General features: G+C 40.8%; 1 protein-coding gene and 1 long non-coding RNA gene across 12 annotated transcripts in view; one reads left to right on the forward strand and one right to left on the reverse strand.

Moving 5' to 3' along the window:
* Positions 1 to 18,672, forward strand: part of DROSHA (drosha ribonuclease III) — a 201,905-nt gene that overhangs the window by 10,024 nt on the left and 173,209 nt on the right. For 9 of the 11 annotated variants that reach the window (XM_045038429.1, XM_045038420.1, XM_045038401.1 and 6 more), the window contains 5 exons: positions 4,513 to 4,623; positions 4,857 to 5,088; positions 8,374 to 8,515; positions 10,611 to 10,765; positions 13,696 to 13,776. In XM_045038429.1, coding sequence (XP_044894364.1) covers positions 4,513 to 4,623; positions 4,857 to 5,088; positions 8,374 to 8,515; positions 10,611 to 10,765; positions 13,696 to 13,776 — 721 coding nt within the window. The remainder of the gene's footprint in view (positions 1 to 4,512; positions 4,624 to 4,856; positions 5,089 to 8,373; positions 8,516 to 10,610; positions 10,766 to 13,695; positions 13,777 to 18,672) is intronic. The other 2 variants (XM_045038426.1, XM_011286654.3) reach the window with 1 other exon arrangement.
* LOC111556589 lies at positions 963 to 17,370 on the reverse strand. Its single transcript, XR_002736149.2, has 3 exons — positions 16,204 to 17,370; positions 13,199 to 13,375; positions 963 to 1,405 (listed from the first exon to the last, which is right to left on the reverse strand). It is a non-coding gene; the product is annotated as an uncharacterized LOC111556589 (long non-coding RNA).

Consider the following 18,672-nt stretch of genomic DNA (forward strand, 5'->3'; position numbering starts at 1 on the left):
GATGAAGATGGAAGGGAAAACAGAGATGGCAAAACCTAACCCAATGTAGAAAACTATAAAACAATCTGTTATGAATATGGCTATGAAAATTTTCAGTAGTGTGTTAAAGTAACAGTTTATTCCAAGATTGCATGGGTAAATAGGTTAGTATCAGGACATCTATAATTAATTCTTTGTGTCAAAATCTGTAGAGTTATCTCTGTACCTGTCTATTAGATATTTAAAATAGAACCAGCATCCTTTTATAAATAGAACTTTGGTAAACTAGGCATAAAAGCAGACTTTTTTAACATGATAAAAGAATATAGAATATTCTTAGAATACTCATAGAATATTACCTTATGAATATGATTGATACCATTTCAGAAGAGTCATATTTAATGTTGAAACCTTTCAGGCCTTCCCATACAAGTTAGAAAAAGGATTGAGGCTCCATTGTCTATCCCTGTCACCTAACATTGTATAACTGAATGTTATACAATTCAGTTCTTCTTGAAGTGAATGAAAAACAGTGCATTCTCGTGTGTGCCAGGTATTGTACCGGTGTGAGTGAAAACATTCACAAGAGTCCCCACTTTACAGGCATAAGAAAGTTAAGTGCTATGAGGAGTACTTCTGATAGAACAATTACATGTGGTTCTGGGAACACAGCAGCGAAAGCTCAGTCTTGGGTAGTCAGAAATTGGTAGAGAAATTGGTATCTTACCTTTTTAATAATTGGTACTTGAAGTGTGTGTAGGAATGCATTAGAGAAGGGGATGGTGAAGGGAGAAAAAAGAGCACATGGGAAGGTTGCAGTGTGGAGAAGTGGCTCTGAGAGGGTCAAGCCTGGAGCTTGGGAAATAAGTTTAGACAGCTTTTGTAGTGATCCATACAAGAAGTGATTATGCCTACATCAGCTCAGTGACAGTGGTAATGGGGAATGGTAGAAGTAACTGAGAGGTGTTTGTGAGATCGAGTCAGTAGGATAACTGATGGTGAGGGAAGAGCAGTCAGCACCTGAGATCTGGTGGCCCCCACTGGGGGTGGGGAGCACTAAGAAAGATGCAAGGTGAGTACAGTTTGGGCATGTGGAATATAAGAATCTGTGAGACAACCAGGTGAAGTTGTGCGGCAGTTTATTGGTTACACAGGTGTAAAGCCCAGAAAAGAGATCCCAGCTGGAAATACTAAATGCCAAGGATAGATGAGATTAGCTAGAGTTTGTTCAGTGAGAAAGGGCCTGAAGAGGAGATAAGGGTAGGAAAAAAAGCCAGACACTGTGTTGGTAGATATTACTGAGGACCCATTTCAGGTTGGTGATTTTTAATGTAGAGTGCTGGAAACATCTTCAGTCTAGTGGTTTTCTTCTCCTGTGCCCAGTAGCTTGTGGGGAAGGCAGAAACTTGGATTCTGTGAGTTCCAACTAATGCAGTGGATGAGAAAATTAAAATCATAGATGTACATACTGCAAAGGAAGAAAAGTTATCATAGCCTGTACTATAACTTATTGTTAAGAAACAATTTGTAGTTTGAATTTTGAAGTTTGGAGTGCCTGAGACACTTAGCTAAAAAAGATGTTTTGCCCCTGTTTTGAAATGACCCTCTCAAAATCTTAAAAAAAAAAGAAAAAGAAAAAGAACATTAATTGATATTCACAACAGACAACCCTGGCCATCCATCATTCAAGACACCTGCCTTAAGAGAAATGGAGTGAGGATATTTTTGCCCATGTTTCTTGACAATAATAGTAAACATTTCATGGGCTTTTAGTACAGGTCAAAATGTCTGTGTTAGACAACCATATTAGCATTTAACTACCACTTTAATAGCTTGGGAATATGGGTAAGTGATGCAGTTTCTAATTCTGTTTCCTCTGTAGGAGATGTTCATATCTGCCTCATAGGATTCTTCTAAGGGTTAAATGTGAGTGTCAGTAAAGTGCTTAGCAGAGTGTCAGGCTTGCAGTAAGCACTAAAATAAACATACAAACCAAGCCGTACCAGTGGGAGCTAAGAGTTGCCATTATTAGCTAATGGTAGTAGCAGGAAAATTCAAGAGGATCAGCTAAGAAACTATGAGAATAATTCACTGAAGTTGACACTTGTAAACAAACAAACAAAAAAATCAAAATTAATATCCTTCCTAAATACCAGAAACACCTAAGAAAATGTAATGGGGAAAAAATATACGTTCACTACCGAAATTTTAATTAAAATAAAATATCTTGATAAGCTTAAAAAATACAGATCAGTGTGAAGAAAACTATCAGTGTAGCTGATGACAAGATGACGTAAATGAATGGAGGGCATGCTGTATTCCCATAGTGGAAGTAGAAGACAGTGTTGTAAAAATACCAGTTTTCTTCAAAATAATGTACAGTATAATGTAACTTCAGTTGAACTGTGGGTTTTTAAACTTTATAATGATTTAAAATAGAAGTGAGAATAATGAAAAATAATAATGCAGGGATATTTGAGCAAAATTAAAATGTTCTATACCCATAATTATTAAAACAATTTGATATGGGTATAAAATATTCCAAATATTGAGCAACGTTCAAGTATATATAAAAAAATTTACCTCTGTCATAAAATTGTTTCAAATCAGAGGAGAAACTGATGTGGGGACAATTGACAAAACATATGGAGGAAGAAACTAAAGTTAGATTTATGCCTTATATCTTAGAGAGGTAGAATAAAAAAATTTAATGTTAAAAAATAACTGAAGAAAATAGAAAATATTTATTTAATTTTGGGATGGGAAAGGATTCCAAACATAACACTAAGGCAGGCAGTATAAACAAGATCTCTAGGTTTGGCCATGTAAGTCATATGTAGCAATAGACAGAATTAAAAGGAAAACAAAAAACTGAAAAAGGTTACATTACATTTGACAGAAAGGCAGTTATCTTTTTATTATTTATTTTAATGTTCATTTATTTTTGAGAGAGAGAGAGAGAGAGAGACTGAGGATCTGAAGCAGACTCTGTGCTGACAGCAGCGAGCCCGATATGGGGCTTGAACTCCGAACCATGAGACCATGAGCTGAGTTGGACGCTCAACTGATTGAGCCACCCAGGAACCCCAGAAGGGCAGTTATCTTAATAAAAAACTTTTTCAATAAATAAAAAAGACTGTATTCCTAGTTTTAACAATACTGGCATAGCATATGACTTGGATGTTCATAAATGAAGTGACCATGAAACGTTATTTCAATAGTGATAAAAAAAATTGCAAGTTAAATAAGACACTTCTTTCATTGGAATGGCAGAGATTAAAAACAGTCATGTTGACAGAATGTGTGGAAATGGGAACTCCCATATGGTTTTGATTTTAGTCTAGACTAGTACTACCTATCTATAGAGAAGCCTTAAAAAAAGTACACATTCTTTGTGTGAAATAATTTGACAGGTTGCAGAGAATGCAAGTGTGTTCACAGTGGCATTGTTTATGATGACAAAAAAAATAAATGGTAACCTTAATGACTATGATCAGATTTGTTAAATTATGGCATACATGTGTAGATGAATAATACGCACCTATTAAAAGTGGTTCAGGAATGGATGCTTATTGAAGGGTATTCCTGATTTTCTTTTGAGAATGGCAGGCTATAGAGTTGTGTACTTTTTTGTTGTTGTTAAATGTGTGTATTTTTATGTATATATCGTCATATTTATAGGTTTTAACCCATTTGTTAAATATAGCAGTTATTTCTTAGTGGTTTTATGGATGACGAGTTTGTTTTTTTTGTTGTTGTTGTTAATGCTTTATTTTTCTACAGTGGGCGTATATATATTTTACTTTACAGTAACTTTTCTGGTAACAAAATGTAATATTTAGAAGTTATATCAATAAGTAATCAATATATAATCTAATTACCCACCCTTTCCCCCTCGATGTATACACACCTACATACTCACACTTTCCCTGTCATAAAGTTAGAAGTTAGTGGTAGAGTTGATGAGAATAGTTAATTTGTGACTTTGATCCAGATGTGAGCTTTCTTGGATAATAGTGACTTTGTTAGTGTTGCTGCAGAGGATGCTACCATAATACTAATACAACAGTTTCTCTCCTTGGCTAGATTCTCAGGGTGTGTATGGTTGCATTTAAATTTTTGGATGTCAAGTTAAAACCTGTACTTTAGGTTTTTGTCTCTAAACACATCCATAGGATAGGCCTTTGCACATGTTAAGCCCTAGAAATTCAAGGAGAGCGAGTTGTTTTTATCCTTTTTAAATGAATTAATATCAGTATTTGCAGGGATCAGAATTAGACAGAGTGGTGGTTCACTAAGTAGTAACCCAAGTCTGAGCTTCCACAGAGATGGTTAAGGATGATATAACTGATTTTCTCTTAGATTATGGTCCTCAAGCTAAATTTATGGCCAAATTGAGACTGTGTTTTGTGAAGCCTTTTTTTTCCCCCTTGGCAAAGCAAGCTGTGGAGGCTTCAAAAGTAGTATTCTCATTGCTGAGATTGTCCATATGTGGAGATTTTCAAATATTTCCGAAATATCTTTCTCTTCTAGGAGTTATGGTTTTCCAGTTGTCCCTGAACCTGCTGGATGCACACCAGAATTACCTGGGGAGATTATTAAAAATACAGATTCTTGGGCCCCACCCCCGGAGACTGTGAATCAGTAAGTAGATCTGGGGTAGGGCCTGGGAATTTGTATTTTTAAACAACTAACTTCAGGTGATTCTGATGCCACCAGACTAGTGTTTGGGAATCACTGGTTTAACAAAAGTAAATATGTTGATTTGGTATGGCATTTTTATTTTAGGTGAAAAAATGAACTAAACAGGTGAAATAGAATAATCTTACAACATAAGAACATTTTAAATAATTAGCCTCTTTTACCTCCTTTTAAAGTCGCTCCCCAAGTAGGGAGAAAAAGAGAGCTCGTTGGGAGGAAGAAAAAGACAGATGGAGTGACAGCCAGAGCTCTGGCAAAGAGAAGAATTATACCTCAATCAAGGAAAAAGAGCCAGAGGAGACACTGCCTGACAAAAATGAGGAGGAGGAAGAAGAACTTCTTAAGCCGGTGTGGATTCGATGCACCCACTCAGAAAACTACTACTCGAGTGACCCCATGGATCAAGTGGTAGGTCTGAGAAGCGATGACCAGGGTTTCTCAACTTTGGCACCTTCAGCATTGGGAGTTGGGTAATTCTTTGTGGTGGGTGCCGTCCTGTACATTGTAAGATGTTCAGCAGCCTCTCTGAGTTCTGTGCACAGGATACTCCCCAGTTGTGAACCCAAAGCTGTCTTCAGACATTGCCAAATGCCCTCCACCCCTCTCCCCAGTGGAGAAACACTGCTGTAGACCAAAGCTGTCTTCCACAACCAAAGGCAAGAGTGCGGTAGATTAAAGTATCTCTTCGTTCTGCATTTTTATAACACTGTTAGTCTTGGTAATGGTGGTTTTCTAAGTTCTCACGCATAACTGCTTTATGCAGTTTGTGGTTGTGTTTGTATGTACATTTCCCCCCCAACATGGGAAATAAGGAAGACTTTGAGTTTGTCTCTTAGAAGTCTGACCTTGACCAGAGATAACCACAGGAAGTTTCCCATGCATATTGGCTGGTTTTGTGGAATGGCAGGGGTTATCACCCTTCATGGGCTCTTGAGAGAGCCTGTGCACAGGCTGCTCAAGGGGAGGTTCCTGGGCTCTGCAGCCCATGTGGAGTCTTTGTTGTGTCAGACTCCATGACTTCCTCTTTCGTATGCTTGTTTCTTTTGCCTTTTTTATCTTTTATCTTCATTTTATTTTTGGTCACTCTCTGTTTAGTCTCTCTCTTTCTCCAGGTAGGTGTTAGGACTCCATCCCATTAATTTAGGCCTATTTGCCACAGGGTAGACACAGAGTGACGCTCATTGATTAGATGGATGAGTGAAGGAATGATCGTCTATAGGTCTGAGATGTAAGTGGTTGGAGATGGTAGATTTTGTGTATGGGGTTAGATAAAAGAACATTCTGTTTGGAATTTTGTGGAAATAGCTTCTACTTGGCTTGGGCTCTTATCTGTAGAGAACGTAAAAGTAGACTCTCTTGTCTTTGGGAAAAAGAATTTGAGAAATCTCATGATGCTGTGATATTTTACTTGATAAATTAGAGCAGGGTTTTAAGTCATGGTTCATGTGATACAGGAAAGGGAAAGCTCATGCTGAGCATTTTATGGTGCAACTTTACTCGTGCTTCACATATCTTACTTAATTCTGAAAACAGTCCTGGAAAGAAGGTATCTGTTGGTTAAGCATGTTTGTAAATTATAATACTTGGCGAATTGTGACTTAAACTGTGAGCCAGGTTTGTTTTTCTCAACAAGTTGTCTGGAAGGAAGTGGTGGCTGGTGTATATTTAGTGGCTCAGTGATGGCAGAGCTGGCTCTAGTTTGCTATCTGCTGTTTTTGGAGCATCCACTGTGAGTTGCAGGGTGACTGCAGGTGTCATGTTCTTACACATGTCTGTCCAGACACAGGATGCAAGGGCAGTGCTGTGTGGGGCCCAGCGTACCCATGGATCTTTCCTTCTATTCCTTCCCCAGAACTGTATCATATGTCTTTCCCAGGGCTTCATTTTCCATTGCTGCCATAACAAATTTCCACAGACTTTAGAGCTTACCACAGCACACATTTATTATCTCACAGCTCTGTAAGTCAGAAGTCAAACTTAGGTGTTGCTGGCTGAATCAAACAAGGCTGTGCTCCTTTCTGGAGAGAATCTGTTTTCTTGGCTCATTCAGGTTATAGGCAGAGTTCAGTTCCTTGTGGCTATAGGATGGTCCTTGCGTCCTTGTTGGCTGGCTGATGAAGGCTGTTTTCACCATCCTGAGGTCATGTGCATCCCTTGGCTCATAGGTCCCTTCCTTCATCTTCAAAACCAGTAGTGCAGGTCGCGTGTCTCTTGTGCTTTGAGGATCTCCAGCCTCTTCTTCCCTTGCACCTCTGATTCCATTTCGAAAGGTTCTCTGCTTTTAAGGGCTCATATTAGATTGGGCCCACCCAGATAATCCAGGATAATATCTTCTTCTCAAAGTCTGTAACCTTAATCACTATCTGCGAAGTTTTTTCTGCCACATAAGGTAACATACTCAGTTCCTGGGTGTTAAGGCAGGGACATCTTTGAGGGTCAGAGGGGAACTCTAAACCCACTTTTCCTAAGACCAGGAATTCTCTACCCCAAATCTGAAGGGAATCATGGTTCTTTTAGCAAAGAAGAAAAGGAGAATGGCTGCCATGGATATTATTCTTAAAATAAAATAGCAAAGGTTCAAAGAGTTTACACAGGCAGTTTTTTTTTCTTATATATTTTATGAGTATATTAAAATTGGTGTAGAAGGAAGGCTAATAAACTAAGCCCAACGTTTGCCTTTGTGTTTTGTCATCTGGTGCAGAGAGGTGGCAAGAATGTCAGCTGTCCTCGCATTGCCAGTGTCAGTAATGAGCTGGGGCTTTGAAAAGCAATTATCCTCTTTTGGGATAACTGCAGATTTTATGATTTGCTTTAATTTGCTTTTTCTGTCTGATAGGTCTGGTCTTTACATTTTGGAAATTACTAAGTTGAAGAATATGGACATTTAAAGTGATTTCATCCTGGGAAGAGAGAGTGGGGGAAAGTGGAGAGTTTCCTCTAGGAATGCATTGTAGAATCCTGTGTTTCTGGAGTGTGGGTGTGTTGGTGTATGGGTGTGCGCACATGAGTGTGCATGTATGTGTGTGTGTGTGTCTGTGTTCCTGTGTTTTATAGGGTGTATTTGTGGGGGAGGGGATCTATGTTTCTTCTTGAAAAAAATTTTTTGAGTATAATTGACAATGTTACATTAGTTTCAGGTGTGCTACATAGTGATTCAACATCTTTGTTATGCTGTGGTCACAAGTGTAGCTACCATCTGTCACCATGCAATGCCAATGTCACCATCGCAATGTCATTGACTGTATTCCCTATGCTGTGCCTTTTACTCCTGTGACTTCTTCATTCCATAAGGATATTTATGTTTGATCATTGGGTTGATATGGAAGATAGACTATCAGTGATTTTCAGTAGTGGGGAAATGTATGTTCCCTAGCAGAGTGTCAGATATCATGAATTCTTGGGTGGCGGGGGTCATGATTTATTTTTTCATATCAAAAGGCATAGGTGAACAGTTTTTTATATTTCTTCTGAATGTTGGCAAGTACATTTTCCTGAAGATTGTGTTAGCCATAAATGTTGTGTGTGATTCAGAACACCCATGCCAGCATTGGCCATTTTGTTTTTAAATGTTTGTTAAATTGAAGGAAATGGCATCTTGCTGTTACAAATCCTTGATTATTTGTGAGGTTGTATGTATCTTTGGTATGGCTATTACTAATGTAGTTCCTAATGTTGATTCTTTATTTTTCAAAGGGAGATTCTACTGTGGTTGGAACAAGTAGGCTCCGTGACTTATACGACAAATTTGAGGAAGAACTGGGGAGTAGGCAAGAAAAGGCCAAAGCTGCTAGACCTCCGTGGGAGCCTCCTAAGACGAAGCTAGATGAAGATTTGGGTGAGTTAGAAGTTACGAGACCAAGGCCCTGTGCTTCTGTTACTGCTTAAACCTTGGCTTTGGGGATATGTTCTTGAGAGTCGTATATTGAAATTTCCTCTTTTTCATTTATTTTCCTTAACTATAGTAGCAATATATATAAAAGTAGAACTTTCTCTGTTTTGATCTTATTTTTCCTTAGTTGCATTCAGCAGAATACATAAGCGATCTCATTTGTAAGGCATGCTAACAATTGTGTCCCTTGTAGAATTGTCCAGTCTTAGAATCAGCACCATAGTCCAGCCTCTTCACCAGAAGCAGGAGTCTGTTCCCTGTCACCTGTGCCTCTAATGGGCAGGCATTCCCTTGTGGCTCTCTCCACTGCCAGGGAGCTCCTGCTTTGATGAGGAAATGCCAGCTGTAGGCCAGTTCTGATTGAAGGTTTCTCTCAACTCATATGGATAGTTTCCATAACTTTATCATGTGGTGATCTATTTTTTTTTTCATATGTATTATGAGGTTCCAAGTAGATGCTGAGATCTTTGAGGATAAAAACTGCTTTTCACCACTTTGCAGCCTTAGCCCCTAACAGAAAGCCATTCATAGATCAGGCACTCCCTGTGCCTTTTCCCTGTCTTCTGGCTCTCATCTGCCACCTTCATTTTCCCAGCTGAGAGGCAGTGTCCATGGTGGGTAAAAGCACTGACTGAACCTCAGTTCAGACTCCTGCTCAGCCACTTGCTATATGACCTTGGGCAAGTGATTTCATTCTCTCCATGCCTTACTTTTCTCATCTATAAAAGGAGGATGAACAGCGTCTATCTCATGCAGTACTCAAGAATCCAACCATGTCGGGGTTGGGTTTTATTACTGTGATGTACTGTTAATCTCTTGTAGGAGTAATGTAAGTTCTGGGTCTGTTTTTTCATAAATATATATATTTTTAAGTTTATTTATTTATTTTGAGAGAGAGAGAACATGAGCAGGGGAGGCGCAGAGAGAGGAAGAGAGTGAGAATCCCAAGCAGGCTCCGCACTGTCAGCTCAGAGCCCAGTGCGGGGCTCAAACTCACAAACTATGAGATCATGACCTGAGCTGATATCAGAGTCACCGACTAAGCCACTCAGGCACCCCTAGGTCTGTTTTTTTATTTATGGTAAAATACACAGAACAGTAAATGTACCATTTAGTCATTTTGTAAGTATACAGTTCAGTAGTATTGAGACTATTTACATTGTGTGCTGTCTCCAGAACTCATTTTGCTCAGCTGAAACTCTGTATCCATTAACTCCCCAGTCCCTCCTTCCACCTAGCCTCAGGCAACTACTGTGCTACTTTCTATTTCTATGAATACGACTACTCTAGGTACCTCATAGAAGTAGACTCACGTAGTATTTGTCTTTTTGTGACTGGCTTATATCACTTATCATAATCCTTAGTCTGTTTTTATCCAGTCACTTTCAAGGACTAAAATCTTTTATTGCTACTATGGGGAGGAGAAAATAATTTAAAATCTTCAGTCTGGTACTCAGAACCTTCAGTCTGGCGTTTGTGACACTTAAACCCCTTACCTCCTGGTATTTTTCTGTGGGGCCTTTGTCCAGTGCTTGTGCTCCTCCCTCCATGCTTTTGCCTGAGTGCCCCCTTTGCATTCTTTTCCTCTTACCCGCTCATCAGCCAAACTCCATCCCATCCGTGTGCCTGGGTCATGTGCACCTCTTCCAGGAAATCTCAGTGACCTGAGTCAGGGTAGACTCGCCCTTTTCTGAATTACTACACCTATCTATCTTTCTATCTATCTATCTATCTATTTATTATTATTATTATTATTATTATTATTATTATTATTATTTTACTACTACACCTTTTTAAATGTGAGACTCCATACCGCTGCTGTGGTTTACATTTTCCCTGGCATTGTTCATTAGGTCTTTCTCTAAAACTCTTGTTTTCATTGCTTTCTTAACTAGATTGTGACTTAGCAGTATGGGCTGCATTATTTTCCTGGTATTGCCTAGCAGAGTGCTTGGTGTGGAATAGGCTCCCAAATGTTTACTGAAAGAAAAAACAATTGTAAATTTCTTCATCTTCTCTGTTTTCCCTTGCCCTGTATTAGAGAGTTCCAGTGAATCCGAATGTGAGTCTGATGAGGACAGCACCTGTTCTAGCAGCTCAGACTCTGAAGTTTTTGATGTCATTGCGGAAATAAAACGTAAAAAAGCCCACCCTGACCGACTTCACGATGAACTTTGGTACAATGACCCAGGCCAGGTGCGCATGTTTTTATGCCGTGTTCTTGCTACAAAGGTTGCAAACCCACACATCACATTTATGACTCCGGGCTCAGAAGATGCATGTTGGCTAGTATGAAAACTGAATTTTACTCTCAGGGTGTGTGTCATCCCTCAGAGCTTATTCCTCTTCAGCTTCAGAGTTCGGCACCAAAGCATAAGTACCAGAGCAACTGTCTCTTGAATCATGTTTGACGGTGTTTGTAAATTCCATGTTAGGGAGCAGGATAATGGTGCTGCCTCATTAAAGTTGCAGTAAACGGAAAGAGACAAATGGTAGGCTGAGGGAGAGAGCACTTGTAGGTCTTTTTAAAAGCAATTCATCTGGAAGGTATCTTGCAGCAATATAGTAAACAATAAGTCCTGTAAGACTTCATATTTCTTAGCTGGTAATAGTCATAATTACTTATAAGTTCTTTTCCTATTAAGCATTTTTGAGCTAACGATGTCATGGCTGGACATAATTATTTTTATTTTTACTTACTGTTTTATTATGAAGTAATACTTAATACCAAATAGTATCTTTATAAAAGATTTATTTTACAAATATACAACACCTGCAAAAATAGTATCTTTAATGCACATGAAGTTATTAAGCTTAATAAAACATACACCTATAAAAAGATACTTTATATTAATTTGAATGCTTTTCTGGTTCTTATTAGATGACTGCTATCTAAGTGGTTTGTTGGATTTTTTTTTATACAATTAATATAGTTGGAGTACCTGAACAGAAATGTATTTTGTGGTGCTTTTTGCTCTCTTGGAATTGAGCAGAAATGTTTAAAAATTGCAAATGTGTTTTGAAACTTACTTTGATTTATTAACCATGTATATGATCTCTGTGAATAGCTTTACTGAGTTATAATTCACATACCATCCAGTTTACACACTTAAAGTATACAATTCATTTTTTGTGTTTCTGTTCACAAGATTTAACAGTCATCATCACAATTTAATTCTAGAACATTTTTGTTTCCCTGGAAAGAAATCCTGTGTCCATTAGTTGTCCCTCCCCTTTCCTCATGTGTGGTCTTTTTAATGCACATAGTTCTATCAGGAAGCCTATCCCTCAATTTATGTCCATTCTTATTTTTATTAGAGATTACAGAGGCTTCCAATATAGATAGTCTCACTCTTCTGTTTACTGTTTAGTTTCGTGTCCTCTGTACAGTTGAACCTTGTAAAGTGCTGATTTGCACTGGGGCCAAGACTCTGGTAAAAGGCAGGAATTAGGATGTCTGTCTACATCCTTGCAAATCAGTGAGGATGAAGTGATTTTTCTACTGACCAGCATTAGGAGTGTGTTGTGATTTTTGAGGGAATCCCATCACATCACTGTTTGCCAGCTGTTACTTTGAATAATAACTTTTTTTAATGTTTATTTTTGAGAGAGAGAGAGAGAGAGAGAGCATGAGCTGGGGAAGGGCAGAGAGGGAGACACAGAATCTGAAGCAGCCTCCAGGCTCTGAGCTGTCAGCACAGAGCCCGACGTGGGCTCAAACCTACAGACCATGAGATCACGACCTGAGCCAAAGTTAGAGGGTTAACTGAGCCACTGAGGTGCCCCTGAATAATATCTTAATGTGATTTTTTTTTTTTTTTTTTACATAGCAATGTTATTCCTCTGCTGTGCTACCTGAAGCTTTAGATTTCACAAAAGGATAAAGAAAGTTATAGTTTTTCATTTTAATACTTTTCAAAGTTTTATTGAGACATTTTCCTTGGATGTGAGTTATAAATCCCTAGAACTTTAAAGAAACGTGTGTTATGTGTGTGTTGTGTACATGCATATGTATATATATACATATATATAACATATACATATTAACACATACATATTTTATAATTAATACCGAGAAAGTGAGAGATGGATTCTCCCTTCTCCAAACTGATGCTCTCTGGTCTTTTGATTCACTGTTACCATCTGTATTGAATAAACTCACGAAACTGGCTTTTAAAGCCCTTGATGATTTTGACCTCAGTTCTGCTTCTGTAGTCTTCTTGCTGACGTAAATGATCTATTCTGTTTAGATGGGTCTCATGTCCCTGGAGCATAACATAGGATTTCTTCCTTCCCTTTTTTTCTCATGCTGGTGCCTTGTGTAGAATAGCCATCTTCTCCTGTCCTGTTCTGCCTTTCACATTTTGTTTCTGAAGCCAGTGGTATCTCCACCTGGACTTTTTTCCTTTTTCTTTAAATTACTAAGTATATCATATGTATGTTATCTCTCCTGTATAGAATAAATATTCCTTGAATACCTGAGTTATTTGTCACCCTCCTTCCCCCCACAATGCTTAGCAACCATCTTTCTGCCCAAGAGGCGCTCAGGAATTATTCACTCATCTTATCATGTGGGTGCAGTTCATGGCAGTAAAACGAATTCAGGTGAAAAAACAGATGTTGACTCACCTGATTAGCACTGAGCTAATGCTACTCTGCTTCTAGTGGCATTTTTTTCCCTCTCTGCTTTAGATACGTTTAGGTTTCTCTTTTGGAAACATTAAATCTGGAGGTCACCTTCAAAGCATTCTGTGTGTTCCTTCAGGGTATAAAATATGCTTTTCTTTTGTGAAAGAGTCATTTTTCCTGAAATAAGAAATAGGAGAAACACACTGAAAAGTGGTAAGAGAAGATGGGGGCAAACAGTGCAGTGACATTGATATTTTCTGCTTGGTTGCACAAATAACTTGGGAATCCAGCGGTGTCATACAGTTTCCCTTTATCAGACAATATAGACAGTTTGCAGCTTTATTGGTTTTGGAACATCCGTTTAATCTTCTAACCGTGACAGCCTCTTCAGAGCTTCCGTACTCATGACATTAAAACCCACACAGTTTCTGAGGCATCATTGTGCATGGTGTGGATTTTCCCCCCAATAAAAAAGAATTACATTCTGTTTCTGACAGATGAATGATGGGCCACTCTGCAAATGCAGCGCCAAAGCGAGACGCACAGGAATTAGGCACAGCATTTATCCTGGAGAAGAGGTAACCGATTTGGGTTATTATATTTGTAAGTGCTGAGAAGCCAGAAGTAGACAGATGCTGTTGCTGTTCTTTTCCCATAAATGAAATAATACCATCAAAATAGTCTTTTTATCTTCCCCTAATAGTCTCTGTTACTGATAATTGGAGAAGAAAAGTACTTGGGTTTTGGGGTGGGAGTAGGGAATGTTATCAAGGAAACTTAAAAACGTTTGGAAGTTTCATTATTTGAAATAGGCAGGGTGTATTTGAGGGGTTTTTGTTGTTATTCATATCTTAAAACTGTGCATACAGTGAAATTTTTCATGTTTTCTTATAAATGGTTATGAGTTACCTTGGAAAAATGATCTTACTAAGGCACGTGTTCTCTTACCTTTGGGGTATGTAAGGGTCTGCTGTTGTCTTCGTTAGTCTTTGTTAGTCTGTTGTCCTCACTGACTGAGTGGTGTGTGAACTGTTTTACCCTGTGCCCCATCCCCTGGTTCATCAAGGACACTCCAGATATGTCGAACCGAATGAGTTGAATACTTTATATCATAGAGTTACATGTAGTTGCTCCCTTTCAATGATTTTCCATCATTTCCCCCCGCCATCTTTTATTTTATGTTACTCTTATTAATCCCAGATGGTCACTTAATGATTCAGCACATTATATTTAAAAATAGTATGTGTAAATCCTTAATTACTATTTAAAACTTGTTTGGGGCTATAATAATAATTAGAATCAAGACTATGAGACAATGATGGATATTTTTAACCACTTCCTTGCTTTTACCTCATTTGTCTTTGAGTACCAGCAAGTGTAGCTAGGAACTGAGGGGCAGGATCTGCACCTTGTGAGTGTCCACACCTGTGCTTCAGACGCGGCTCTCTGAAAGCGGGTGCTGAGTAGAGTTTGCGATGTGAGATGTTTCATGGGGTTTAGGCAAGAAGAGAGTGGAGGCAGGATTGAGCAAAGGGAGAAGTTCACCAGTGGTGGACAGGTGTCTTAAAGCCAGAATTACTGGAATTGTCTTACATCAGGCTGGCATAGCCTTCACACCCCCACTGCCCTCTGTCCCTAAAGCAGGCTGCCCCAGGAAGGGCATGATCTTGGGGGAGGGGGCTCTGTAGCAGAGGCAGACCCTGAAAGAGCTGGTAGCTATAGGCTGTCTGCTGTCCTCACAGCTGGGCAGCAGGCCCTTCCTTGAAGGAAGATCCAGGTGGCTGGCTGTGCTGACTGAAGACCTGTGGGAAGACAGGCCCATACTCAGTACATGTTTATTCCTGTGAGAGCAAACTCCTGGCCCTTTCAAGATGGATGGGGCCTGTGTCGTCAAGTGCATACTAAGTGGCAGGTTAGTCTCCTCAAGGAATGGTGCCATTTGAGGGGCCCATCATTGGTCATTGTAGATGGCCTGTTGGATGTTGGGCATTGGCAGTCAGCTTAGCCAGCTTAGCCTTGATAAGTCAGGTCCATGCTGTTGGGCTCATGTGCTACTGTGGCCACTTGATTCATGTGCCCATACTGTCAACTCTGGGTAGCTGACAACTGAGGCTGGCTGACTCCATCTGACCGAGTCATATGTCAGTCAGGTGGTTTAGTACCTCTTCTGTGGTGTGTGCTGTCTGATGTACACTTGGCATCACTCACTCCCACTTGTTCACTCACAGGTCTACCCAAGACCTTTCTTTTTTTGATTAAAACAATTTTTTAAGTAATCTCTATACCCAGCGTGGGGCTCAACCTCAAAACCCTGAGATCAAGAGTCACATGCTGCACCGATTTAGCCAGCCAGGCACCTCTACCCCAAGACCTTCTTATCCCTCATCTTCCAATCTTTTTCCTTCTAGGCCTCTGACCAGCTGGCATGGCCACTTGCTTCTGCCATGAGTCCATCTATATTCTAACCTCAGGCTACTTTTCCCCCACAAAGTGGATGACCAGGTACATTGCCTGAAACTCTGCTCACTGGGAAGACTTCCCCTCATCGCTGTCTTTCATATTCCTCCCTGAACAAGGCTGCGGCACAGTCCGTCTTTGGCTTGCTCCCCCATCCCTGACAGACTCATCTGCAAACCAAGCTTGGGCTTTTCCCTCTGCTTTCATCCTTCTGTCCTCAGCCATCGGCTGAGGGAGGGGCGCTCGTGCAGCAGTGGTGGGCCACCTGCTTGCGCAGCTTGTTTGTGCCTGCTGCTCCCGTGTGTGCCTGATTCTGGACGTACGGCCTCTGTCTTGGGATGGAATGTTGCTGGTCCCTTCCAAACTTCTGCCTGGGTGAGACTGACAGAACCCAGCTTCTGATGGGCACTTCAGCCACATGTCTGTTTCTGTCCCTTGGCCGTGCCTTCCATATCCACCAGGGCCCACTAGCACACTGGGGGTTGTTTTTCAAAGGCATATAATTCTTTACTACAGATGGCATGGCTTTGCCCCAGAACCCCACATACCAGCATTATGATTCTCCCACTATGGCCGCAGACTCCCCTCAGCATCCTTTCCTGCCAACAATGTAGGATTTGCTGAGTATTGTGGCCCCTGCATCAGGGCTGCTCTCACTACAGCTTGGAACTGCCGAAGCCTTTGTCGCTGGAGCCACGCTCAAAGCTGGCTGCTTTTTGTGCCACTCTGTGAATGGGCTGGAGCAATATCCCTGGGTGGGGGTGTACTGCCCCCTGAGCCCAGAGAGGCCCGCCTGGTGTTGTGCTTTCTTCTTCATTGTAGGAGGTGGACAATGCAATCATTTGTCTTTTACTTTGGACTGATATCTTGGCATTGAGATCATTGGCTCTTAAAAATGGTGTGGCTGTGGTAGACCCTGGAGTCTTGGTGGGGTTTATCTCTCCCCCTCCAGAGCACGCGTGCTTTGCCAGGGCTTTTAGATGATAAACATGATGTCATAGATGTAGTGGAACATTACAACGTTCTGCAGTATGTCCAGAAGGTCGAGAGTTCCTTGGACTGTTGTGACAGTGAGTGGGAGAGTTAATACAGCCTGGCAGCAAAACTGTAAATGTTGTCTTTTCTGTGTGAATGAACATAGAATGCGAACCATTTCTTATCTTCATTCCGATTGGGATGGAAAAGAATACATTCAGCAAATCAGTTCCTATACACTTTGTACCTGGGCTCATATTAATCAGCTCTATGCCGTAGCACCTGGCGCAGCTGGTACAGTCTGAGGTACTATGTGGTTGAGCTTGTGGTGGTCTGTAGTCATCCTCCAGGATCCATTTGTTAAACAAAGCTATGATGAAGATCGTCACTCCTGAGTCTTTGGATCCTTAAGGATGGCACTAATCTACACCATCCCCCCAGAGTGATACTGTTTTTGATACCTGTGTTGGGAATGGCGGTAACTTCGGTGGTTTCTGCTTGACCTTTCCCATTATGATGGCTCTTACTCCTCTTCTAGAGCAAGGACCCAGTGTGGAGTGGTGCCATCTGCCAGTTTTGTCAAAGACAATGAAACATTCAGGGACAAGGGGAAACGCTCACTGGACAGATCTGTGTAGTCAGTGGACCTACTGTAAGCCAGACCTTGACCAAGATTCCATTTGTTACCTTAGCCTTTATATCACCCACTCTAATGTGTACTAGGGTGATCTATCTAGTCTCCTCCAAGTATCAGTGTTGATTCAGATGCTGTGTCCAACACTCCTTGAACACTCTGGATTCCCCTTTCCCCAACGTACAGTTATTTGGGTAAATGACTGTATACCCTTTGGTGGAAGGACACAGTTGTCCTGTCCTGTCTAGGTCTAGTAGGGCCCCCTTCCGCCTGTAGGCCTGGAACTGGGTAAGGGATCATGACTTTCTGTTGGGGCAGCCTACCTTCAGCCTCTTGGTTATCCTTTCTTGATTCTTTTGGTGGTACAAACTAAGTATTATTTTTGCTAGCTACCCATTCATTTTACCTAAGGACACCATGTTCTGTTAACTACTTCTGTGACTCTCTGTGAACCAGACCCCTTTGGTTGCTATTTTGATTTTGCTGGTTATAATGAGACCTGGTTTCTAACAATTAGTCCCATCATCTTGCCTCCCTTGTTTCAGAGTCTTGTCATCCACATTGCTATCAGCAAGCTCTCCTCTGTGACCACCTCTCTTACAGTCAGCCCTGGCCTGCAGAGAAGGCCACCACTGATCTTCCTAGTGAGGCTGGTGCCCCTTCACCAACACATTCCTTTTGGCCTTTGGCATGTGCTCTGGGACTTCCCACGGAATATGAGAATCTGGTGTATTTTTCAGTTACAGATAATATTTCTATTCCAATGTGCCCACTTCCTTGAGTCTTTGAACTACTTCCTTCTCTGTTACAACAATTTTGGCATTTTAACTTCACTCATCGTGGACCATTGCTTTTTCATGCTTTTAGGAGACATCCTAGTAGGCAGTTCCTAACATCTGGTGTCCTTGAATCCTGAATGTTCCCAAGTCAATTAACTCTTTCCTAACTACTGTTTTGTTCTGGCCCTGTTGGTCAACCACTCTCATCTGGTCCCATGCAGACTCTTGCTGCTGGCACATGCTGACTAGTTCTTGCAGTTCCTTTGAGATATAACCTCTCCTCTCAGCACCTCCCCAGCTGGGTTATGCTGTGACCTAATTATAGGTCTGTTGGCCGGGAGGGGAGACTGATGGGTGCTGGGACAGGGGGAGGTAGTGTTGCCTTACAGGGACATTGCCTTCAGACACAGGTGAGTGCTTGCTCTTAGTAGACAGGGATGGTCCACGTCTGAAGAGGCAAAGGTTTCAGGGAGTCTGAGGAGTTAAACCTGTATGTCCTCATCTCAGGTTTCCAGGTCTCTTCCCTTGGTCAGTACCTTGGTTGGCCGTCAATTTTCTTCAGGGTCCATCCAATTCTGACCCTGCACTTGGTCCTGGTCCTCTTGGACTGATCCCTGCAGGTAACAAGA

Source organism: Felis catus, chromosome A1, assembly GCF_018350175.1.
Source record: "Felis catus isolate Fca126 chromosome A1, F.catus_Fca126_mat1.0, whole genome shotgun sequence".
Classification (NCBI taxonomy): domain Eukaryota; kingdom Metazoa; phylum Chordata; class Mammalia; order Carnivora; family Felidae; genus Felis; species Felis catus.